This window comes from Podarcis tiliguerta (assembly GCF_965153285.1).
Source record: "Podarcis tiliguerta genome assembly, chromosome: 1".
NCBI classification, from domain to species: domain Eukaryota; kingdom Metazoa; phylum Chordata; class Lepidosauria; order Squamata; family Lacertidae; genus Podarcis; species Podarcis tiliguerta.
Window position 1 is genome coordinate 31206313 of NC_139534.1, and position 26737 is coordinate 31233049.

Consider the following 26737-nt stretch of genomic DNA (forward strand, 5'->3'; position numbering starts at 1 on the left):
AAATGTTCTCTATTTCCATGACCCCTGTGTAAACTGAATGCTTGCCACATCATATTGGGTTGGATTTTAATTTTTTAAAATAAAGATTAAAGGCATGATCTATCTAAAGTTGTGCTTTTATGTCCTGTTCACTTAAATTCAAGAGATTTACCGTACTTGGATGATAAACCATCCCATTGAAATCTGTAGGATTTAAAAGTGTTTAACTTTGGGTGGATTGTACCCTTTCTTATACAAAACAGACCCATGTTTCATGAAATTATACAAGTGACCTTGACAGCATGCAATCTCTTTAGGAGACAAAACTCCCATCCAATTTGACAGCATGGACCATTTGAGCTGCAAATGATTCTAGCATTAGATTTGATGTTCTAGCTATCCAAGAGGTCTGTAGAGATCTGAATATCAAGCAGTTCAAGGCAGGAGGCACAATGGGCAGGTGCCCATAGTTTCGATCTGATAGAAATGCCCTGCACTCACATAATCTTGGAAGGTAACAAAATTGGTATCCATTGCAGTTCTCTAAACATGATTTTAATCAACTGGGACCTGCAACAAAATGTTATATTGCAAAATTATCCTGTTCAGGGTCGTCGTCCCCATCCCCCCGCCAATCGTTCATTTTTTCTCCTTCCCCCCCTTTTCCCAGTTCCCCCCTTCTCAACATTCAGTCCTCATTGAGCTACTTTTTCATAAACATATATTCTCCCTTCTTAGTGTTTTATCCCCTAATGACTTTTTATTCCTTTGCAAAACTGTGGCTTCCCACAGAGCCTGTTGATACCACCCTCTGGTGTGTGGATGGTGCTGTTATGGCTACATAAGGATCCACACTTGGATGGTGAGTTTGCTATTAAGATGTAAGATTAGTATTGCAGCAAAGGGTGTTTTCATCCACAGAAACATTTCCCAGTATCCACAAATTCTCTTGGGACCAAAATCAGATCCATGTTCTGCCAGTCTACTGCCTTCAGTTTTGTTTTTAAGGCCAGAAGTGATAGGAGAAATAAGTTTGAAACAAACAAACAAAGAAAAAACCCTAGCCTTCTTTTTTACACAGGGGGCTACTTCCAGTGGAAGGGGAAATGGCAAGGAACAATGCTGTGCTATCAGTCAAATATTTATGTAGGCAGGGGATAGACGGTCACCCTCATTTTTTCCCCACAGCTGTCCTACTTGGTAGGTTGAAAAACAAAGCAAGGAGTGGGGAGAGTCAAAGATGCCTGGGAAAGAAAGACAAATACTAGCACAACAGAAGAACAGACAACTGGCTGTGGCTTTGCTAAATAAGGAAAAGAAGCACGACTTTTCAAATGCCTGAATTGCAGAGCATAACGATCATTCCTTTCTGGGGGTAGGTGTGTTAGCTGTTGCAGCCCGGAAAAGAAAATATGAAGACTCTTGTAGCACCTTGAAGACTAACAAATTTATTACAGCATAATGTTCTGTGGGTTTGAGTTTCCTTCAAATGAAATGGCAGGTATATGTATTCATTGGTGTAGACTCCACCGCAGAGGAAAAATAATTGTAAAAGGTAGTGTTTGGTGGCAATGAAATGGGGGGAAAGCATAACTCTTTGTTTCTTGCTTAACTTTTCTTGAGGAAGCAGTAGAGATCCCATCATTAAACATGGATTACTTTATAAGGCCTTGTCAGGAAGAGGAAAACATCACTGTTAAGGGAAGGGAAGACGGTGTTCCGGTGACACTATAAAATGGATTGATAAGAACATCCTTGTCTGGCTTCAAGTTTACAATGACTACAACTGAAACATTGCAGATATAGACAGTGCACACATTACTGTTAAGACTGGCTCCCACTGCTGGTGTTTAAAGCTGAGTACGCATGATGTTAGCCACAATCCATTTGTATCTTGTAGATTCCTAAGAAATACTGCTGATCGATATGTTTCCCCACAAACCAGCTTCCATCCAATTTGAAAACATAAGATGCAGTTAAGGTGGGGTGTGTACATTTAAAGCAGCTGTATAAATGACGCTTTCACTGAATAAGGGTTTTGGGATGCAACCCCTATTGCAGGCATAGGCAAACTCTGGCCCTCCATATGTTTGGGGCTACAATTCCCATTATCCCTTGCTAACAGGACCAGTGCTCAGGGATGATAGGAACTGTAGTCCCAAACATCTGGAGGGCCAGAGTTTGCCTATGCCTGCTCTATTGCAAGCATAGAGAAACAGGTGATGTGCATCAGGTGAAAACATCCCTGACTCTCCCTGGTGCATACAGCAGCATAAAAATGTGTCTTGAAATGCAATAAGACACTTCCCCCTCTCTCACACATATACATACACACGCACAAAGCACCTTACTGTGTTTTAAGCCAGTGATGTGTAGATAGCCTACAATTCAGCTGAAATTATATTAAGTGGTAAAAGGGATTGTTGTTTGGTTTTGACTACCTAACATTGAATTTTGGCAGGTTTTACAGGAAGCATATTTGCTTTATTATATTAAATACTATAAAATCTTCTTCTTCAGAAAGAGAGAACGATATTCTGACCTTGCAAAGTCTAACCCTTTCTAATTCTAAACATGCTTCATGCCCTCCACATATTTCTCCATGAAGTTCCATGGAACCCGTTCAGACATAGCACTGTACATCTGCTGACCTTTGTAAATGCCAGCCATAGAGACATGCTGTTCTAATGCTGTGAGTGTGAAGATCATGGTGAGGATGTGGGGGATGGATCATTGTTGCTACTTAACAAGAATCCTTAATAAAGCACATCTGAATACATGAGTGAAAGCATTCTGCATACACTACTATACTACATTTCACCAGGAGAAAACTGGTTGGTATTATACATTGATCATAGCAAAAATCAAACAAAATTTACATATGGCCCATAGAAGTAAAAGAACTGGAAATCAACCATTAAAACTGTACGTACATACATTGCTGCACAAGCAAAGGAACCCATATTTTCAATTATATGCTTGCTTCTGCTTATCAACAAAAACAAATTTGCTGTTTGTCTAATTAGTAACCAATACCATAAACTAGGCACCAGATATTGTGACTTATCTTCCTCATAAATATGAAAAATCAACAAGCAGTGAGCTAAATCAGGTATTCCCCCCTAATAATAATAATAATAATAATAATTTATTATTTATACCCCGCCCATCTGGCTGGGTTTCCCCAGCCACTCTGGGCGGCTTCCAACAAAACACTAAAATACAATAATACAACCACAAAACTTCAAATTAAATACAATATTTAAGTGTCCTGCCAAAACTGCAGAGGGCAGCTGCTGCAAACATAAACGTGGCGACAGTTATCCAAGCTCTGGTAGCATCCCATTTGAGCTGCTGAAAAGTGTTGTACATGGGGTTGCCTTGAATGAGTGGACATTATATATAGTACGAAACGCATCGGGGAAGATATTGAGAATGTATCTCACAAGTCTTAAAACAGCTGTACTGGCTTCCAGTCTGTTACCAAGTGCAAATTAAAATGCTGATTTTGACATTCACATTACAGTCCTATAACATCCTTACTCAGCAGCAATCTCATTGAGTTCAGTTTGTCTTTCTTCCATGAAAAGGGATATAGGACTGCAGCCTCAAAATTTATAAGACTTGAAGTGAGACCTAAATTTCTTATGGAAGCTTTTATTCAATATGAATATCCCACATAAGATTTTCCTCAAATGTCTCTTTCTGAGTTCCACTACTCTCTGAGACCAGGCAAGTAGTGATCAGAGAGGGCCTTTCCAGTGGTGATCAGAGAGGGCCTTTCCAGTGGCACCTCACTGTGAAATTTTCTTCTCGGGGAGTTTTGCCTAGTGTCAAGTCATGTTTTGTTTGCATAAGCATTTGCACTCACCTCTAAACATTGGAAACAGAAGCCCTCATTTTTCAGTTGCATTTATTACTATTGTTATTATTATTTATTGTGTTTATATACTGCCCATCTGAAGATTTCCTTCCTGCATTTTAATGCTTTGTTATGAATATGATGCATTTCATAGAATCACAGAGTTGGAAGGGAGCCTGAGGGTCATCTAGTCCAACTCATTGCAATGCAGGAACATGCAGCTGTCCCTTACAGGGATCAAACCTGCAACCCTGGCTTTATCAGGACCATGTTCTAACTATGTTTCCATATATATCATTGAACACCACCTCAAGGGTTGAAGTTGATCACAACATAGAAATGTTGTTAATAGCAGTAATAAATACGAAGCGCATTCTAAATCATCATATTTGTAATTTTTCTCCAAAGACTCCAGAAGTCAGATTCTGTACATCTAGTTCAGATGTAATGGGAGCCTGCTCTCATATAAGTGTGCATAGGACTGCAGCCTAAATGTGCCTGCATTTCCCTGCCTCTTCAGTTGTGGTACCCAAAATGTTGATGATGTGTCAGTCCAGGCTTCTCTGTTGTTGAGAAGAAGAATGCTATTAAATCCTACGTTAATTTTCAAGATGACCCAGAAACATTTGTTTCTATGCTGCATGACATACTTCATTATGAATTGCTCTTTCCAAGTGACAACTATTGCTACTATAACAGGTGATTATTAGGTGAAGAGGATCAACCCTGAAACAAGGAATTGCACAGAGAAGCTAACTCAGCATGAGTTCTGGAAGCCAGAAATGGGAAGAACTGGAAAACTGAATGGGAGAAACAAGCTGCCAAGAGTCAAAAACAGAATTATGAACAACCTCTGCTCCTATCATGCTTGTACTTCTTTTACTGCATTTTATATATATACTTAATGTTACAATGTCAGATGTAGTCTAGATAGACACAAATGTATCCAGGAGCAACTTAACTCAGGGTAGAAAGTCAACTATGTTACAGAATGGAGACTATGACACCCTCCAGAATTTCACTTGGGGAATGAGCATTATATAACCCACCGAAACGTGGGGTTTTTTTTGGGGGGGGGGGCTTCCCTCCTACTCTGTAATGCCTTTGTTGATAATGTACAGTCGAGGCACCCCTGTTCAAGGCTGAGCTGTGTGTTCCTGAAAAACCAAACTAAAACAAAACCGAACAAAATAAACTTTCAAAGTGGTCCCTAGCAGCGCAGGGAACGTGCTCTGCAAGGAACAATGCGAGGCTCGTTCAATTCTCCACAAATGGCCCGGGGAGGCAGCTGAGCATCTTTAGCGAGCAGCCAGGAATCCCGGGAGGCAGGTGCTCCGTTCCTCTCCTTTCTTTGAGTTCTCGCTTTCCAACGTCCAGCAGCCGGAGAGCACCGGGCGCCAATGCTGCCATGCCTCTTCGAAGCAACCCTGAGTGGGTCGGCTCCCGACGCTTGCTGGCCCGGCTGCCTCTCGGAGCTCCCCTCACGACGACCGGCTGGACGCTACTCCGGAGCGCTCGCCGCGCGCGCTTCCCCCAAGTCAGTAGTACTGGAAGCCCGTCCCACCCTCGGCGGGACTAAGCGCCGCCCACCTTGCCCTCCCCGCGCGCCTCTCTTCTCCTCGCCTCTTCTCTCCCACCCCCACCCTCTCTCTCTTTCACCCCGGCCCTTTCCTTTCCACCCCTTGGCATTGCCACACAGCGGGCACGACACCCTCGGCTTTCCAGTCAGCGACACACACACCCCACTTCGCGCGCCCGCGCGCAGGACTCTTCCCAACCGGCCGGGCGCTGGTGGTGGTAGCGCCGTCTGTTTCCTGGTCGTGCCTGGGCTGAGAGAGAGACGACTCCCGGCCCTCGCGCGCGCGCGCGCCCTCCCCCTCGCGCATACACACACGCGCGCGCGCGAGTGTGAGGGAGAAGAAGAGAGCGCTCTGGTGTCGTCCTCGGTGCCCTCTGCAGCCTCTTTCTTGCCGCCGCCGCCGCCGCCGCTGACGCCTTTCAGGGCAGCAGAAGGAGGAAGGTCTGGGCTCAGCCGAGGAAGGAGGAGCCCCGCAGCTACCGCCGCCAGGAAGAAAGAAGCCGAGCCAGGGACATTTGGAGGGAGCGGGAGAGCGCGCGCGCAAGGGAGAGCGAGAGAGCGAGCCTCTCCCCCCCCCTCCCGCGCCTTCCTTTCTCCGTCTCCTTCTCTTTCCTCTCCCCCCCCCCCACACTTCCCCTCCCCTTGTCAAGTGCCCTCCCTCATCCCTGCGCTGCGGGCTCCCTTATTCCAGCTTCATGGGCAAAGTGTGGAAACAGCAGATGTACCCCCAGTACACCACCTACTACTACCCCCAGTATCTGCAGGCTAAGGTACGGTACTGCCGCCGGGCTGCTCTCCCTCTCTCCCTCCTCCGCCTTCTTCTTCTTCTTCTTCTTTTTCCCTTGCCAGGGAAGGGCACAGGGGGGCGGCAGGGCAGGGCTGGGCTGCAGTTTTGCAGGCTTGCTAACTATAGCCGGGAAGGAGGAGGGAGGGAGGGAGGGAGGGAGGGGGCGCTCTGGGAGAAGGGGGAGGGGGAAGGCTCTTGGGGATGGCATCAGGTTACAGTCACACACACATACACACACATACAGGAAAGAGCCTGAAGCCCCTTTCCTGGCTCTGCCTCTCCTCTGCTCCCTCTCAGGATATATATATATATATTTGCGTGTGTTTGGGAGAGAAAGAAAGAAATGAGTGTCAGGCTTTCCCCTCTGAAGCTGGCTGGGTCACTGAACTGCAAGAGCTGCCTCTCTGTGCCCATCTCTTGCCTTGCTGCCATCTCCCAGGCTTCCCTCCTTTCTCATGTCTATCAGCCACTCTTGACCCTTCTCCTCCTCTGTTTTCTCCTTGTCTTCAGCTGTCTTCTCTCTCCCCTCCTCTTCACCCCTCCCCTTTTCCTCACGCTGCCTTCCTTCATCCAGAGAACATTCCTTCTTATTTTCTTTTCCTTTTCTTTTCTGCCTCCTTCTGAGATGTATCCTCAGCTGACAACGCTCTTTTCTCCCCTTCCACAATGCTAAATAGAGATCAGTGCGGAGATGGGCATTTCGCTGCCCCTGGGCTTTGGGGCTTCCCTTGGGGATTTAAGTGAAGCCTTCCCCATTTCCGCTCCTTCCATCTCTGTTCTGTGCAGTAACAAAATGGGATCAAGTTTAGCCAGCCCTCATCCACATACTGTTGCCTTCCCCCCTTGTTATAAGTGCATTGTAACTTGCAACTGACCTTAAAGATACTTTCAAGTCTGGAAACAGCTGGATTGCAACGGAAAACCCTTTTTAAAATGATGGTGATTGTGTGCATTTGAAAGTTTGCTTTTAGAAATTTAAAATGTTAGCCAGACTGTTAAAAATGAAATCGGTTGTCAGTAGCTGTGGTTTACATTTTAATGAAGCTCAGATTTAACTCTCATTTATCTCTCATCACTGGATGATGAGAGTCTGAAGAATCTCTTTCAGTGAAAGTACAGCACTCGAAGCTAGTTTGATTGCAGACGGATTTGTTGTTTGCTGTTTTGTTTTGTTTTTCTGTTCAAGTGCATTTGACATCTCTTGTTATGCTCATGTCTGTGACTATGGATGCCTGTGGAATCCCTAAGGCCAGTCGGTACATCATGCTGCAAACTGGCAAATTCAGGGCTGGTTGCATCAACTGTCTGGAATATTTGGCATCCCAAATGTTCTCCAGCTACCAGCATTGCACACAATACACAAATTGTATCATATGTGAACTTTGGCGATCATTATACACTAATGGATTTTTAGCTAACAGACCATCCAAAATGCAACCGTCCAAAATGTGATGAATGTGAAAATTCAGTTGTGAACATTGACAGTCTCGGACAAATTGTCTTAAAACTTACATATAGGCAGGTGAATGTTGACAATCACTGAAATAGGACTGTTAGCACCTACTAATTGTGTGTGTGTGTGTGTGTGTGTGTGTGTGTGTCTATTTACATATGTTCTCAGACATTCATTAAATTAATCTGAGACTGCTAGTGTTTACATGGGTATCCCCAAAGTCCACAAATCTTAGCATTTGTTTTATACAAACTAGAAGAGTTCACATGCTAGTTACCTAAATAGTATCTTGCTTCTCTTAGAGGGAAGCCACCTAAGCCTGTAAATTATAAAATGGAGCAGTGACCAGGCTGTGGCTAGTAGGCAGGAGTGCTGAGCCTATGATAAGAGGGAATGGGAAGGAACTCACACTTCTCCTAGCAGCTATATTGGGAACCCTTGGCCTTCTGCTTTGAGAAACATGGATCTCTGAACTCTCTCTGCCTTTGTGTCTTTGGCAGCAGCAGTTTGAGCTTGGCAAATTCTTATCTGTTAGCAATCACATTATTTCACATCAAGTTGCTACAGATTAGCTGCATTTCATAAAAAGTAACCTCAAGTTGTTGTTGTTGTTGTTGTCTTACTAAATGTATCAGCACTTTTGGATATTTTGAATTGAAACCATAGTAGGCACTGGAATATGGTTGGTGCTTAGAAGCTCTGTGTCGACTCAGGTTTAAGCCAACACATGCATATGAGACAACAGAATCATTAAGTGTTATGGTTTATGACTGAAGTGCAACCTTCATTATTTCAGTAATACAGAGTAGAAGCCTAAAGGGTTTGGTGTGTTTTTCTTTTCTGTTTTACTTTTCTGCACATAACAATATGAATAATAAATGAATGAGCTCAGGTGGGGAAAGCACACTTTTGCACGGGAATATTTGCCTGAGCTATTTTTGTATGTTATTAATAATAGAGAAACAAAGCACACAATATTTTAATATAGCTAATGCAGTACCTCTTGCCTTTTTTGCCCTGTAAATAATTGAAGGGAGAGATAAACTGTAATAAGCTTGCACTTGTAATTAGGATATCATCTAGAGAAAAGCCTCAAGGACCATCTTCTGAAAGTATGCTTCCTGTATAAAGTATTTAATATTGATTTATTCTATAGTCAGTGACTTCTTCAAAACATGTATTGCAGTTACTCCTATGAAATTATGGTCTGAAATCACATTAGTCTTTGTTTCATAAGGGAAGCTCACACGTCAATTTGACCTACATATATGAACTGCTAGATTTGATGATTATATCCAAATTTCCTGATTTAGTGACATCCTGCTCTTTGTTTTCTTTTTTTCTTTTTTGAGGGGAGAGGAAGAAAATAAAAACAAATTATAGATGGTTCCAATTGAAAAAGGGCAGACAGCTACTTTGTATAATTCAGTGGAATAAGTAAGCAATTTCTTGTCTGTACATAAATCTGGCCTGGACATGTGGGCAAATTGTTTCCATACACAAAAGCTCATTTGCCCTGTAATTTAGCTTAAAAGCGCACACTCACCCAAATAGGTTTAAATACTCCAGTAGTTCAAGTGGCTTCAGGTTTTGTTACACGGCAGCAATAGAAGTGCTCCACAGGTTTTATATAGCACATTTAGATATAATGCGATATAATAGGATTTTTCTTTAAAGCAGATTTAAATAAAAATTACACAGCCATCAAAAGAAGTGAATTGACAAGCTACTGGAATTAGTTTAAAGATCCCCATCTTTAAGCTAGCAAAAATATTCATTATAAACCAAAAAAAAAAAAAAAACCCAACACCCAACCCAAATGGGGTTGTAAGGTCAAATATCCCTGTATGATATTTTAATGACTGTAAATGAATTCATCAGATTCAAAATGCATGAAGCAATTTAAACGACCCAATCTTCATTTTTAATGTGTTCATTGCAGTTAGTCATGAAACATTCTCATTATTTCTGCAATATAGTCATACGATGAAAGCACAGAGTAGTGTAAGTAGCTGTGATTCCATCTCTTCTCCCTTCTCCACATTTAGATGGTAAATTTTGTGGATCAAGGACACAATGACTCTTCCCAAAATAGAAAGAGCTATCATGTATAGAATAGATTTTGAATAAGAATTCTCCTCTGTCTATAGCTACAAATAGAGACAATTTATTTTGTAATAAATTTTTGGGTAGATTTAATAGGTGATCATTCAGCCGAAGTTAAACTCTTTTAAGTACTACATATTTCCATGGGAAAATACTTATATCTGTATCACTGTATCACTTAGCTTTGGCTGGACGCTGCCCATATTTCTGCAGAATAAGTGATCTGGTTTTACAATGGAGACATGATTAGCAGGTGATAACTGCAACGTTAAGGCTGTGTCCACATTCATATAAAACAGAGGCCATTTTAACATGCATGTTTGCACAGCTGACCTGTTCTACTAAGCAAAAGTTGTAATACAATGCAAGTGCAGAAATATTAATGATGAATACTAGAGGTTCTCCTTGCATTTTGTTGAATTCAGAACTTCATGACAGTGGCTAAACCATCTGGAATGCAGGCAAATGCAATAGCTTTTTACCTAGTCGTAATAAAGTATTGACCATGTTTCTTAATATAGCCTCTCTATTACAAAATGTTGCTGTGTGGTTTATGAAACTTTAATTTTGCCCTTATCTCCAGATCATGAATGGTACATAAACAAACTCTACTGGTTATGCTATAACATTTTGCTTTGAGAACACTTTAAATATAGTTGTTTATTCCTCTTAATGCTGTGAAGTACCTGATACTTGGAATAAGGAGGCACATTCAAACACAGTAACTTCAAATACCAACACTCTTCTTCTTTAGTGTGCTTGCTTGGTGGTATAATAAACTTTGGAACAGCAGGACTGAATTTTGTTCTGGAATTCCTATAAGAATGCACTTATAGCATTTGTATGATATGATATGTGGAAAATCTGAGACTTTGATACTAGACCTATATTAAGATTTTCCAAGGAAAATCCACAATTCATTTTAGCTGTAATTTAGTGGCTGGAAGCCTGACTGTATACCATAAATATTATTTGAATATGTTCCAACTGCAGCCATGTGCATAATATTTAAGTATTACAAAAATGGATATGGCCCTGTGATAACAGATTGTAAAGCTAACACAATGTACTTTTCTCTCATGGTCATTATTGTGGGTATAGGTAGTGAAATAGCTATGTCAAGATATCATATACAGTGGTACCTCGGGTCACATCCGCTTCAGGTTACAGACTCCGCTAACCCAAAAATAGTACCTCAGGTTAAGAACTTTGCTTCAGGATGAGAACAGAAATCATGCTCCGCCGGCACAGCAGCAGGAGGCCCCATTAGCTAAAGTGGTGCTTCAGGTTAAGAACAGTTTCAAGTTAAGAACGGAAGTCCGGAACAAATTAAGTACTTAACCTGAGGTACCTCTGTATACCAGAATGAACAACAGTGGTTGACCTAGCCCAGGGTTGACCAATCTTTGTATATTGACAGCCTAAGCTGTACTCTATACCGTGGCCTGAAAAAATAAGTGAATGAAACAAACAAATAAATAAACCAAATCCTCTTGTGGGTAGTTAGACCATGCAATCTTGGTTGACGGTCCGTCCACCAAGAGAATGGTATTCAACCTGTTCTGGAAAGGATTGCTGTCTTCCTAAAACACCAGGTTCACAGTTTTCAGGGACTTTCAAATCCCCTTGAATAAGTGAATAAATGATATTCTCTACCTCCATTTAACGCATGTATATTTAGTTGTTTAACACTGATGAAACTAATAGGCCTGAAAACGGAAGTCTGCTTTCTTAAAATGTTCTCCAAAACACTTCCTAAAATCTGAGACATTTTCAAAGTGTCAGCATATGCAACGAAATATCTACTTGGTTATCATCTATCATTTCCATAGCAAGCTGGCTTTGCTTATCCAAGGTTCCCATAGTAGCGTAATATCCACTTTTCCATGATAAGAACTGCAAAAACCTAATTAGTGTCAGGCAACAAGGGAATTCACAGACACACATTGATGGCAGTGTTCTCCAATGGCTCACTGTGTAAAGTACAGAGTTGGAAAGCAGCAGGTGCAAGGGAGGAATTGCCCCACTTTTCATTTGCATACCTGCATACCTTTCTATACTATGCTTCAATATTGGTTTCAAGGCAAGTTTAGAAATACAATGATAAATGATGCAGGATTTAAAAAAATATATATTAGAGAGCAATTTCTAAGGTTAAGCAACATTTTGAACAAGGTTCTTCCTGTGAGTTAACAATGTTTAGGGAGCTGGTGTGTGCAAAAAAGGTGTATATATTTCAATTTATGTGTAGAATCCCACTTCTACCTTACTCTTTAAAAGGGAAGAAAATTGGCTTAGGATAAATGCCCTTTTTTAAAAAAAAGGGGGGGTTCCTTTTTGTTATTTTCCGTCTCTAAATTTATTTATTAATTCTGTTAAAGAGAATTTATACTGTGGACTCCAATTGCAGCCACGACACTCAGGGTGATTTACAACACCATAAAAACATTCTGAAAATGTAGTTCTAGTGTCCTCCCCACCCGCCCTTAGCTTAATAACAAAACAAAATTGTGAAACAAAGGTGCTGTGCGAATGCAGCTTTTTTAAAGCTGGCTGTTGCATACTGTAAAATGAATATAGGATATAAAATATACCCTGCCTTTGGCCAGCCGAAACATAAAACTTGAGCTTCCCACATAACTGTCAGATTTGAAGTAACTAGACTACTGAGTTTTAGCCAAACTCTTTGGTTCTGGGAAGTGTTAGAATGATAGGATTTCACAACAATGATGCCTAGTTCAGCACAACTTATCTGCATGGTATCTCTTTTCTCCTGTAAGCATGAATCAAACTTTCAGGCTAATCATGGTTTATTGTGAATGAGCAGCTTGCTAGTGTACACTGCTAAATCACTCCCACTTTGCTTATAACATTTGTGCTAGTGGAGGAGCAAACCCAGAAGACTTCCCATTATATCTAAACCAGGAAGAGTGATATGTTGCTCTCTAGCAAGCCATGATCAGTAGCTGACCTTAAGTCATGGTTTGTTGTTGGCTAGCTGGTCATATGTGAATGTTATTTGGTGATTCCAAACAAATGTTGATTGTTATATCATATTAGTATGCAAAATCCATGTATCATTTTTCTTAAGTCATTTTGGGGGGAAATTAAGAACTGCTAGGACATATTTTATCTAATGATATATAAACCAAAAATGTCGATACAGGCCCTGATTCAAGAGCCAGAAAACATATACATTGTAAGAGATTCAATAAATTTATCATCCAGGACTGAATGGTTGAAAACAGCACTTCACCGCTGTTTCTCCAGAAACTTGGAATAAATTGAAATGATGCAGCTAAAGGAGCCAACGGCAACCTACACTACTGCAAACTCTTAAAACGGTCACATTTTTAACTTGACATAGGCCATATTCACACCAAACATCTGATACTACTTTAAACAGTGAATGTTTCCCCTAAAGAACTTTAGTAATGACTGTTTTAACCATTGTCCTTCATAGACTTATTTCTGTCCCCCAAAGTAAATATTCTTCCTCATGGATAGAAATATTGTCTCCTCATTGAAAAAAAATTAAAATGCTGTAAAAGGCAAACCCCATTGGTAATATTACTCGGTTGCAGTGCAGGGAAACTTACACATTTTCCTCACACATAGCATTTGTAGTGTGTAGGCATTTGAATTTGAAGAATGACATGAGGAATAGATTAGTGACCCCTTCAGTACCACAGAACAAATCCTGATAGAAATGTCAGGAGAGCTGACCGTGGATCTTGTGTGTCTTTTCTAGTTTGGTCCCCTAATATATCTTTTGTTATTCCTGTGATAAGTTTGAGAAAACAGGCATTGATTGTTCTTGGGTTATTCTTTTATTTTAAATGAGACATTCAGTTCTATGTGAGCTCTCTTGATTTCATGTTGTTGTGGAGCTGCTCTATCACACGTCTTATGGAGCTGTGAAGAGTGTTGTATCCATGACAGTGGCATAGCGTGGGGGGTGCAGGGGGGGCCGGCCGCACCGGGCGCAACATCTGGGGGGGGCGCACTCGCACTCGCAGCTCTCTGCCCCTACCTGGCTCACTCTCTCTCACTGCAGTGCTGGCTGTGCGAATCCGATCCGAGCTACCAGGTCGCCGCCCACTGTGGAGGGGAGGGTGCCAGGCGTGCAGTGCGGTGTGGAGAGAGAGCGAGGGACTATCTGGGGTAGGGACAGTGCAGCGGGGGGGGGGGGCGCAAATTACTTGCCTTGCCCTGGGTGCTGACAACCCACGCTACGCCACTGATCCATGATCTGAACCTGCATGTACAGCTTTTTGCTCCCTCTGGATGCGTTTCCTCTCCATGGTATGATGACTACACACTGGGGACCTTACTGCAGCCTACCCCAAACTTGTTCCCCTCAATACGTTTTGGACTACAATTCCCATCAGTCCCAGCTAGTGATCATTTCAAAGCAACCACACAGAGATCAGGCTTGAGCACAACTAGCCAGCACACCAGTTCCATCCATCTTCTCACGCAGTTTCTATAATTCTGTCAATAATAATTATTATTATTGGGAGGGTGTTCCACAGGGAGGGCCCCATTACCAAGAAGGCCCTCTGCCTGGTTCCCTGTAACTTCATTTCTCTCAGTGAGGGGACTGCCAGAAGACCCTCGGAGGAGGACCTCAGTGTCCAGGCTAAGCGATGAGGGTGGAGATGCTTCTTCAGGTATACTGACACCCTTCACCAACCTAGTATCCGCCAGATGTTTTGCACTACAAATCTTATCATCACTGGTCACTGACCATGCTGGCTGATGCTGGTGGGAGTTGTACTACAACAACATCTGGAAGACATAAGATTGGTGAAGGCAGCCTTTAGAGCTGGTGTAGTGCATTTTTATTTGCTTTCTTATTGAATTTATATACTGCCCTATACAGAATTTATATACTGCCCGCAGGTCTCAGGGTGATTCACAGAATAAAATCAAAATATAAAACCACAAAGAACACAATCAAAATAAAAACAACAACCCAATAACCCCCCCCCCCATCACATTTTAAAAGGGCATAGGATGTCAATCAAATAAACCAAAGGCCTGGTTAAAAATGAACGATTTTGCCTGGCACTTAAAGGTGTATAATGAAGGTGCAAAGTGAACTTCCCTGGGGAGAGCATTCCACAGATGGGGAGCCATTGCAGAGAATACCCTTTCTTGTGTTGCCACCCTCCAAACCTCTTGGGGAGGTGGCACATGAAGAAGAGCCTCAAAAGATGATCTGAGGGTCTGAGTAGGTTCATATGGAAGGAGGTGGTCCTTGAGGTATTGCAGTCCTGAGCCATTTAAGGTCAAAACCAGCACTTTGAATTGGACCCAGAAACTAAATGGTAGCCAGTGCAGTCAGACCAGGATCAGTGTAATATGTTCAAACCATCTTGCTCCAGTGAACAACCTGGTCATTGAATTCTGCACTAGGTGAAGTTTCCGAACCATCTTTAGAGGCAGCTGAATAACCTGGATAACCTCACCCAGCGGTTTCATGTAGATGTTAAACAACATAGGGGATAGGATTGAGCCCTGCAGAACCCCACATTGAAGGTTCCATGGGGCTGAAAAGCATTCCCCAAGCTACACCCTCTGGGAATGACCATCCAAGTAGGACTGGAACCACTGCAAAGCAGTGCCACCCACCCCTAGTTCAGACAGTCGCTCCAGAAAGATAGCATGGTCAATGGTATCGAAAGCCACTGAGAGGTCAAGGAGAATTAACAGGGGCATGTTTCCCTTGTTTCTCTCTCAACAGAGGTCATTATACAGGGCAACCAAAGCAGTTTCTGTGCCAAAACCGGGCCAAAGCCCTGATTGAAATGGATCCAGAAAATCAGTTTCTTCGAAGAGTAACTGGATCTGGTCTGCAGCCACTCGCTTCAGAACTTTGCTCAGGAAAGGGGGATTAGCAACTAGCTGGTAGTTAGTTAGGTTTTCTGAATCTAGTGAAGGTTTCTTAAGGAGTAGTTTTACCACTGCCTCCTTTAAACAGGCAAGAGCCACCCCCTCTCGTAAAGAGGCATTGATAACCTCCCTGGCCCAGGGAGGTGTAGTGGTTAAATAGTGGTTAAATAGACTAACTTATGAACCCGGAATTCCCCAGGTTGAATCTCATCTCTGCCATGAGCTTATTAGGTGATCTTGGGCATCTCCCTAAGCATCCATTTCCCCACCTGCAATATGGGAGTTGCTGTTGACCTCCATTGTAAGGATTACAACTAGATAATGCATGTGAAGTGCTCTGAGCCTGGGTGTGTCTACATGTGAACCTACACTTCATAGAACTACATCTTCCTTCAGGGCATATGATTAGACCTTGTTGGCTGTAGGCCTTTGGCCTGAGAAAGATGTGAATGGCTGTCAGCATAAAAATATTAATACTTGTATAATAGTATAATCAAGTGGCACCGCATGCACTCACTTGGGTTATAGATGTTTCTGCAGCACTCAAGGAAACTACATGACTAGAACATAATCATAATTCAGGAAGAGCAAACAAGAAAATGAACACCTGCTTCTTTGGAGGGCTGGAAGACAATGACTGCAATGCGTACTTGATATGGGAATCAGGAATGACTGCAGGGAGGGACACAGAAATGAACAAATACCAGTATACAAGTATAGCTGGACACAAATCTTTGTGACAGTGGAAGAGAATCTCAGTTTTACCTTTCAAAAAGATGTTTTGGTTAGCTAGAAGACCAGCTGAATTTCTGTGTTTTGAAACCTCTTATTCTTCCAAAAGTGGGTGAAATGTGCAGAGACACAGGGACCTTTCAGAGGTTTCGTAGATAGAGTGAACCATTCCATATGTGCTATGAGAATTTGTCCATATGTGGAGAGCAGTCTCTATCAAATTCTTTGCTCAGAATTGATGGTTTCATTTCTATTTATTTCCTGTAGTTTATATTTAGGATTTCCTTGTTTGTTTCTGCTACCTCGGGACATGAAGGCACAAGAGTCAAAATGCTACAGAAATATTCTTAAAATGTAGGTCTTTTTAAAAGGTGGGGAAGCTTTGGAAGTAACAAATCTATCTATGACAACATGTCATTGTCGTTCTACAATGTACTACAGTTTGCCAGCTATAAGATGTGCCTCTTATGGAAGAACTGTCTGTTGTTGTGAGGTCTTGATGTCTTACTTTCTAAAAAGTATTTTTAGTATTTTTTTTGCATATAAGAAGAAATGTTAAACAAATGAAAAAAGATAGGTTAACAACAATTCAATGACCTCCTAATTTAAAAAATGAGGTGATATACAATGGGGTGGTATCCAACTGAATTTTTGCACTAGTACAAGGATTAACACTAGCTCAATGATATTTTACACACACACACCCCTTTCCTGCCTCTATGTGCACCCCACACAACCCCCCAAATTGGTTCTGGAGGGTAGATGTGAAATCCCAGAACAAATTGAGTATGTGTGTGGAGGACTGAGGTGGTAGATTGTTCCATTGCACTGATGGAACAATCTGCTTAGGGCTACACTGAGTACAACCACAGTTCCCATTTATGGTATATGTTGACTTTGTGAACTTTTTTCCTTCTAGTATCCCCTCAGTTTTTGTTGGGTTGTCTTGTAGTGTTTCAGCAAATATTGTGAGCTGCCTTGAAGGTTTTTAAATGGTTTTATTGCTTTAAATCAGGAACACCCCATCCTCTAAATGTAGAGAAAAAGTAAGCTCCGTGTAACTGAACGGGACCTGGGATGCTTAGGATCGTGCTATAAGGCTGGAAGCCTATGTTCTGAGTATGTTGGCTAGATAGCTGTATGTCTGGGTCTTGATGTTACATCACCATTAGCAGGCTGCAAGCACAGCAGGAGCACTAAATTGATATGGCCGTTGGTTACTATTTTAGAATTATATTTTTATTTTTCTGTTCTATCTATCTATCTATCTATCATCTATCTATCTATCTATCTATCCAAGAGATTTCTGGCCCTCTAGTCACAATGATTTGAGGCAGGAAATTTTATGGGAAATTTTCCAGGGCTTCGTTTTTGTGCAGAACATTTTTTTTGCTTCATAAATTCATTAGTAGCTATGAATCAATGCCAACTGCAAGTAGAGTAATACACAAATTTGGCAGTTTCAAAGTTTTCAGCTTTGTTTTCTAAATACAAGTAAAATAAACCTGATGAATTAGATCACTCTGTAGGCTCTGAACTCTAATCTAGAGTCTAGGGCCTATTTCATCTCACCACGGAATATACTTGCTCTGTCTGCTGCATAGTGTCTTGAGAAGGACTTCATGCCTAAATATAAGGGTAGAGGGAGACATGCTCCTTCAGCTACCTAGGTCCCATGTTGTTTTGGGCTTTCCAAGTCAATAGCAGCACCTTCAGTGCAGTCAAGACATTTATAGGCACCCAACGGTGTTATACTATCCCAGCTACTGCCCCAGGCAACATCCTCACAGCTGTATTTTACATTAATTTTAGCATCCAGACCATTTTCAAAAGCAGCCTAAAGTGTATTACAGTAATACAGAGAGCAGATAACCTAGTAAACCAAGACCTACTGCTCTGGTAATCTCTGTTTAGGAAGGCCATTGCTGGTGACTCAGCCAGACCTGGACAAAGGTAACCTGTGCCACTGAAGCCACTTGAGCCTCTAGTGGCAGAGTTGAATCAAGGAGTACCACCAGAATATGTACGTGTTCTTTCAGGGGGAGTGTGTCCCCAACCAGAACAGGCTGCCTACCTGACAATCACTCACCTACATGTCTTCCCTCTAGAGATTCATATTTAGTTTACTAGCCTTCATTCAGCCCATCCCTGCCTCTAAGTACTAGTTTAGCACCTGTAGAACAGGGACCTTTTCTGTTTTAAAACCAATGCTGTTTTAAAAGATCTATGAAAATCAAGGATAACACAACAAAATATGGATAACTATTACTGTATCTACAGGACTGACTGTTCCAATATTGCTCCTAATTTCTTGTAGCAGTGCAGATCAAAGAGGGTCCCAAGCTGCCCACAGATTTTAAAAAATGTTCTTTTCATGCCCCTACAGTACTGTATACCTAATCTTCATGGGTGGGCATGGGACTATGGTTCTCCTTTGTGTGGTTCTAATGCACAATGGAACAGCTCATCTGCCAGCGACCTTCCACACAGTCTTTGAAGCATACAGCCTTAAAGTATGCTGCTGCTGCTGCTGTTTTTATTGTTTAGTGAGAACAAATTTGGTTTATACTTGCCAAATAGGTCTGTCACTATCTAGTGCTGGAGTTTGTCACCTGATTCTGCCAAGGTGAAGTGTCTCCTTGCCCCAGAGAGAAAGAAAGAAAGAAAGAAAGAAAGAAAGAAAGAAAGAAAGAAAGAAAGAAGCAAGCATCATAGCTAGTGTAACCAAAGGCAACACTCCATCTGTGTCTGTCATGTCTTCTGTTTAAAAGCAAGGAAGCTGAAGCAGGCTTTAAAATAATAAATAAATGAAACTTCAGAAGAGTGGCACAGAATGAAAAACCTGTATTTAGGGATATTTTAAACTTAAATAATGGAAAACACAGTTTAGTGAATATGTAAATGAAAACGAGAACAGAAGGGTTCTAAAAGTGTACTAATATTGCTTCTCTATAACTATATATTGGGTGGGAATCCCAAGGAGCTAGGGGTCATACCTTTGTAGTTTGATTAAACAGATGATCAGTAAGCAGTTACCTAGCACAGCAACAATATGTTTCTGGAAGTTAAATCAACTCCATTAAACACTTTTCATACAATTTTGAAAGTGCAGCACTGATCATCCACCCTCCTTATACAGTGGTACCTCAGGTTACATATGCTTCAGGTTACAGCCACTTCAGGTTACAGACTCTGCTAACCCAGAAATATTACCTTGGGTTAAGAACTTTGCTTCAGGATGAGAACAGAAATCGTGCAGCGGCGGCCCAGCAGCAGCAGGAGCCCCCATTAGTTAAAGTGGTGCTTCAGGTTAAGAACAGATCTCCAGAACGAATTAAGTACTTAACCCGAGGTACCACTGTATTCAGTTTCCAACTTGACACAATACGTTTGCAAACAGACAAGAGGGAACAAATATCTCAGCTAAGGTGTCATAATAGTAACTTGCATTTTTGGCTCCATTTGCGCAATTCACAATATGTACAATATCCGTAATATGCACAATATTCACACGTGCTGCCACAAGGGAATGGTGGTAGATCAGTGGGTAGATCAGCTGCTTTCATGAAGAAGTTCTCAGGTTCAGTCTCTAGCATCTCTAGCTGGGAAAGACCCTGGAGAGCCACTGCTAGGCATTTCTGACAATACTAGACCAGATGGTCTGACACAGCATAAGGCAGCATCCTATGATTTTAAGTGGGCAGGGCTATGTAAAAGTTATACCTTTGCAGCACTTCAGTTTGCACTGAGATGTTTAAGGAGTGTCTCCACCCCCAACATTCAGTCCAAACACTGAGGTCCAGCGCCGAGGGCCTTCTGGCAGTTCCCTCCCTGAGAGAAGTGAGGTTACAGGGAACCAGGCAGAGGGCCTTCTCAGTGGTGGAGCCCACCCTGTGGAATGCCCTCCCACCAGATGTCAAAGAGAACAACTACCAGACTTTTAGAAGACATCTGAAGGCAGCCCTGTTTAGGGAAGTTTTTAATGTTTAATGGTTTATTGTGCTTTTAATTCTGTTGGGAGCCACCCAGAGTGGCTGGGGAAATCCAGCCAGATGGATGGGGTATAAATAATAAATTGTTGTTGTTGTTGTTGTTGTTAGATGGTGGTTCCTTTCTGAGTAAGAAAACATCAAAGAAATATATTCTGTTACTGATTTTTGTGGTCTTGGTGCATCCCTTTGAAAGCAGTGCAGCTACTGATAGTTTGTATGTACAGTAAGGTATGCATTCTGAGGTGCATTGGGGTGCAGAACTGATCCAATAAGCGACTTGCAAGGATAAATCTGGGTCCACATTTTGTGGAAGTTCATGGAATGCCTTGGGGGCTTCAGCATCTCGTGTTGTGATTCAGTGAAGCTTGTAAAAACATGTTTTATTTGATTACCATTCTTACGTTTTTCTCTAAGAAAGAGACATCTTAGTTTTCAGAAGGTGTTTCATGCTGCCGGTGCATGACAGGAAAAGTACACTCCCGTTGCAAAAATATATTGATTCATTTTCTTTCATTTATACCCTGTATTACTTCCATTATGGACCCCTCTTTTCTCATTAGTAGTCCTGTATTGGAATGCCACTTGTATTATTTGGGTCCTTTTTACTTCAGTGGGCAGGGATTCTTTGTGAATCAGAGCTCCCTCAGATAGCATTCTGAACTTTGAAAGAGTTTTTGAACTGAGTGTGCTGGGTCAATCCCATTGTTCCACTACATATGGCTTCTTCAACTTCTTAGTTATTTCTCCCTGTGGATCACACCTGCCTGGAGCTCTAAACTTTCCTAAAAAGACCAGCCAGTGATCTTCATAACCTATTCCAAAAGGACTGTCCTCTGATAGCCCTTCAGATAGAGGGTTGTCCTCTGTAAAGTAGGTTGAGCAAATGGAAATGGCAAGAAGCATATCAATGGGGCAGCACCACCAATGCATGTGAATAATCAAAGGTACAATATTAGCCACATATGAACAATATTGAGTATACTGTAATTTCTTTGTAAGGACAGAATTCATCATGATGCTAAGAAGCACACATATTTCATCAATGAAGCACGTCATAAGAATGGAATGTGTCTCATGACGAACATGTTACAGGGAATTCAAATCAAACGATGCAATGGGAATGATTTAAACAGTCCTTTTCAAGGAAACATATTGCACTATGTGAATAATGAATGCTCTCTAGTTCTTTCTTCTGAAAGTCATATACTTAATGGGAAGCTTAGGTTGCAAGGATGAGTGAAATGAATAAGTACATGGCATGATTAATATGTAGTGTTACAATTTTAGTTGTACTGCCAGTAAAAAGGATGCCTTTAAAGTAAACTTCTTTCAGGAAGAAAATGAATCCTTCTCATTTTTAATTGCCATTAGCATTCACCCATCAATTTGGGAAGACATTGTATCATTTATTTGCTATGAGATCAGCAAATCTAATATATCAATGTAACCGATAACAGGGGGTTACTGACAAGAAGAATCCTATTACTAGTCCTTCTTGTTTGTTGTCTTGGTACACCAGAATCATGCATAGAAAGTTTTTGACAGATAACTTCACCTACTATTGTTTTTATCAAGTGGGCTACAAGTCAAATCTCAAAATATGACAGAGTGCCACTGCCAAGCATACTATTTAGCCCCTTCCTTCCCATGCTTTGGAGTGATTTTGCCTATTGAGCCAATGGGCAGAACAGCACATAGGATTCAGGCAGGAGTGCAGGCCTGGGTTTGTTTGTTGCTGTTCCTAGGTCCACAGACTCTCTAGCACCTGTCCAGGTATGACACAGACCCTTAACATTTGGGATACATGGGTTACATATTGGCCAATGATGATGCTTCTCCAGGTGATAGGATTTCCTGAGAGCCGAACCAGACCATCAATGTTGGATGCCCATAATAGCTTATTTTTCTGCCACTCTCATGGTGGCTTTCTACAGATGAAAAACTGGTCATGTGACAAGTTTGCTATAAAGCTGCAGTTTTGACCAGTGCAACTCTACCCATGTCTTAAAGGCTTGCAGTGGCACACAAGACAGAACAAAATTACCGAAGGATGACTCTGTGAACCTAAAAGCACATGTATATGTCCTGCAGTTCAAAAGGTTTATAGACATTCCCAGATAAATTATAACATGGGACAGAGAATTATCAAATGTAAATGTTTTAGATACTGATATATTAAGCATATGATAACAGGGGGTTATGAATATTGTGCCTTTTGTCAAATTGATAGTTCTTACCAGTGTTGCATAAATCATTCATCTAATGGCACACTTAAAGGAATGGTGGATGAACGCCAACAAGACTGGTCTCAAAGCACAACATGGAATGTTGAAAGTCAGCTGGAAAAATAAAACAAAAAAACTGGGGTGAGGAAGACAAGTGAATTGGCTTGCCTGAGTCTCTGTATCCCTGGTGAAGACTACAGGGCTGGAACCCGGAACAGAAACACTCCTGTTTAGAGGTGATGGTACATTATAGCAATATTTCACTGCAAATACCATTTGTTATAAACAAGACTTGCTTTCATTTAATCATTAATATATATATAATCAGTTATATTTCTTGAGGTAGCCAAAATGGACATACCTGCTCTTTGGTGAATGGTTCTGGCTCTTTGGCAATGGACTTCTTGAATCAGACAGAAATAATGCATGAGTTGTTCACTGAGAGAAGGGGGAAAGAATAATATGTCAAAACCAGAGACTGGTGCCAATGAAAATTTTCACAATTTTGGTTTTAAAAGAAGATACTGCACTGCAAAATCTAAGATAGGCTAACATTTTTTGACCTGCTTGGGAACAACTTTTTACCAATTGGGTGCTTTCTCTTGTTGTTTCTTTATAAATTGCCAGTCAACCACGTGACTCTAAAACATTTAATTGTGAGAATAGCTGCAGATCATACCATGCAGTTCCTTTTTGTTTTTCCTTGTACCTTTCAGAGCCTGAGATGGTCTGTCTTTGTAACTGAAAACCTCCATATAAATTGGATTATTTCAATCAAGACATCATGTAAAAAGTTGAAGGATGAGAGATTGGTTTCTTATTTATATTAAAATGTACTGTGATTGGCATTTGTAACATTCAATCATTAGACGCAGGAGAAAGTAAAGTCTGGTTTATTCTGGTTATAGATAGTAGATATTTTGGGGTAATAGCTGCACTAGAAGATGATGATGATAATTATTATTATTATTATTTTCTGTAGAGCAACTATAGAGCAAATATACAATGGAAATTTGAACTATATAAATCACATTCTTTGAACAGTAAATTGTCTCTGTTATTTCTGCACTATACTCTTTGTCCCATAACACAGTAACTATAAACCACTGTAGTTAATAGTGATAATATTCAAATGTGGGTGGACAATAGTTAAAAGCACGGCAAACAAACACGTTGAGAAAGAACTGCACATTTTTGACTGCAGTAGAAATGTGCACAAAATGATTGCAAAATATGCATGTTCACCTTTAATCTATTGCTTGTTGTCATATATTACCATACAAATGAATATTTTGGGGGAGTAAAAAGGCAGGCAATCCCAAGTTAACTGATGAGTGCTTCTGTATTGTTATTATTATTTTAAAAAATATGCCAGTACATGAGCTTGGTATGAGGCTGGAGCTGTAAATGGCAGGTTTTAATCATGTCCATGGAAAGGTCAGTCAAAGGCATAAAGTCACAATCTGCAATCCAGAGTAAGAGAAATGTAAATGCTAAAGAAGAAGTAACTGTCACTTTTGGTTAGGCATATAAAGGCATGAGTTCCATTATTGTGCTGATCCTGGCAAATCTTATACAATGTTTACAATAAGGTTTTGGAGAGTTGCCTAGCACTGGAGAATACACAATTAAACAACATAGTTCCATGACTCTCTCGTGTCAGCACACTGCTAAAAGACCTCCATTGTACTCATATGATAGCCGTTCTTGGAACTTTTCACATAAACAGGAGCAGAAAGCAGTAATCTGTAACTGTTTCCTATGCTTCCTGAGTACACAGAGAATAAAGTTTTAGATATGATGGAACAGAAACTAGAAATCAAGTAATGCAGAATAATGCAACACTATGCACAATACTATGAAATACTAATGGATTTATACGCCAGGCTTGTGGATGTAGGGTTGCATTTGTTAGCTGGGCTGTAGGTCTGCAGGCAATGCTCATCTACTACATATATTGCAAAATTAATGCTTTATTATTTTGCTCCACCCCACTAGACCTTATCAAGTATAATTAAATGTTCAGCACATTTTTCCTTTATTCCCAAGAGTTTCTCAGTAATATAAAATACAGGACTATTGAGGCAAAGTATTAATGTTCTATTCAAGATGCTTTAATTAAGTTCTTTTCCAGCAGTGTTGACAGCTGACAGTCCTATTGATATCTATTTTGTGAAGTGTCAGATTTCCTATACAAACCCCCAGAAGTAGAGTTGTAAATCAAACCAGGATATGAGAACATTAAGACTTTGGCATGTTAGCCACTGGCTGCTTATAAAGAGGAAATGGCAGATTCTGCACAAAAATGAATGGTGAGGTTATACCCTATAATTCTTCTTCCTCATTTCTACGAGATTGAATTGATTTTAATGGAGAATGCATGTGCTGGTGACAGAACTATGACTTTTGAATTGAATTATAGAAGCAATTCAGAATATTGAGAATTAAATTCTCATGGTTTCTAAAGGGCTGAACTGAGATTCAATATGTTCCCCAAAGAACAAATATATAGCCTGTGAACCAGAGAAGAATCAATCATAAACAAAATTAATTAATTAATATTATGGCCTGTTTGGCCCTAGAGATCAAAATGAGATTGATTGATTAATTAATTAATTAATTGCAAATAATTACCTATTTCCCCAGTTAATGTGCTAGGATGTGCTAGAGCCACATTACATATTTACTTATTTACTTATTTGTTTATTTATCTATTCATTTATTATTAAATTTATATCCCAAAGGAGCCCAAGGCAGCAAACAAGAATTGATAAAACAATAACAACATCTCAAACTCAATTCCTGTACAGATGCAGACTAAGAAATATGTATACTTAAAAGTGTTGTTGGATAGAACTGAAGTACCAAGAGAGAGCAACATACAGATGAACAATGCAGTGGCGTAGCGTGGGGGGTGCAGGGGGGGCGGTCGCACCGGGCACAACATCTGGGGGTTAGGGTTAGGGGGCGCAAATCCACGGGTTAGGGGGCACAAATTACTTGCCTTGCCCCGGGTGCTGACAACCCACGCTACGCCACTGGAACAATGGCATGAATTTGGAAAATAAAACTACTTACTACTGGCAATGCCTCTACATGCTTAATATTCTAAAATGATAATACTCCAAGAAAGTGTAACTATTGCCACCTTTCATCTTTCTTAATGAAGTCTCTCACCATAAGTCTTTTATTTAAGAGACTTACAGCTCAACATTCCTATTCAGGCCCGCTCAGAACTAATTCCCACTGAGTTCAAAGATACTGACTTCCGGATAAGTGTGTTTAGGATTGCATCCTAAATGACACTGACTGGTATCTGCACAGCAGCACTCCTTTGCATTATAATCCTTCATCCTGTGTAGATAAGAAGCTGCCTTGTTTCTGTAATTAATCCCTATTAGCAAACATAGGAGTGGAACCTGTTGAAGGCTGCAACTCAGGAAAACTGAAACCAGGCTGAAGAAGGAGTTACAAAAGTTAGGAAATGTTTTGTTGTGTCTTAGTTAATAGATTGGACATGACTAGACAAAATGATTCATTTGAGGGGGCAGAACCATAATAACTTTAAACAATGCTTGTTTTAATTAATGTGCCCAAACCTTTCTTAGTGGAAGACTAAGTTTATCTGAGAGATGGTGTGTAGTGTGTATCAGAGTACAATACAGTGGGAAAGAACATCTTTCTCAGGTTGCAAGGAGCTCTTTTTATTTGTTATCTGCCTATTCCCCTCCTCTCTGAATTTACCCCATCAAGCAAAGAAGTCAGAAACTACATAATGTTGCTGCAGCTGAAAATGTATAATGAACACTAGTCTAATGATCACTATCTAATCTTTGAGCACCCAATATTAAGAATCAGGTGGGAAGATTTAAAAAATGCCCGGACTTTTAATTGTAATTCATTTCTTACTTGCTCTCAGCTTTAGGTATGTTGTCTTTTATTCTTCTATTTTACTGATGTTTTGTGGGTTGTGGTTTTTTTTAAAAAATGTTCTTATTGCTGTGTTGCAAGCTTTTGGTTGCAAATTTTTAACATGAAAGTGGGATGTAATAAGATATATACGTTTGTGAGAGTGTGTATCCATGTCCAACATATTACACCAAGGAAGAAAATCATTAAAGCAA

At 40.8% G+C, this 26737-nt stretch overlaps 1 protein-coding gene across 2 annotated transcripts in view; it reads left to right on the forward strand.

The window, feature by feature from the left end:
- Positions 1 to 5418: 5418 nt before the first annotated feature.
- Positions 5419 to 26737, forward strand: part of RBMS1 (RNA binding motif single stranded interacting protein 1) — a 116277-nt gene continuing 94958 nt past the window's right edge. The window contains exon 1 of one of the 2 annotated variants that reach the window (XM_083411169.1): positions 5419 to 6190. In XM_083411169.1, the coding sequence (XP_083267295.1) occupies positions 6116 to 6190 (75 nt within the window). In that variant the 5' untranslated portion in view covers positions 5419 to 6115. The remainder of the gene's footprint in view (positions 6191 to 26737) is intronic. The other variant, XM_083411168.1, reaches the window with a different exon arrangement.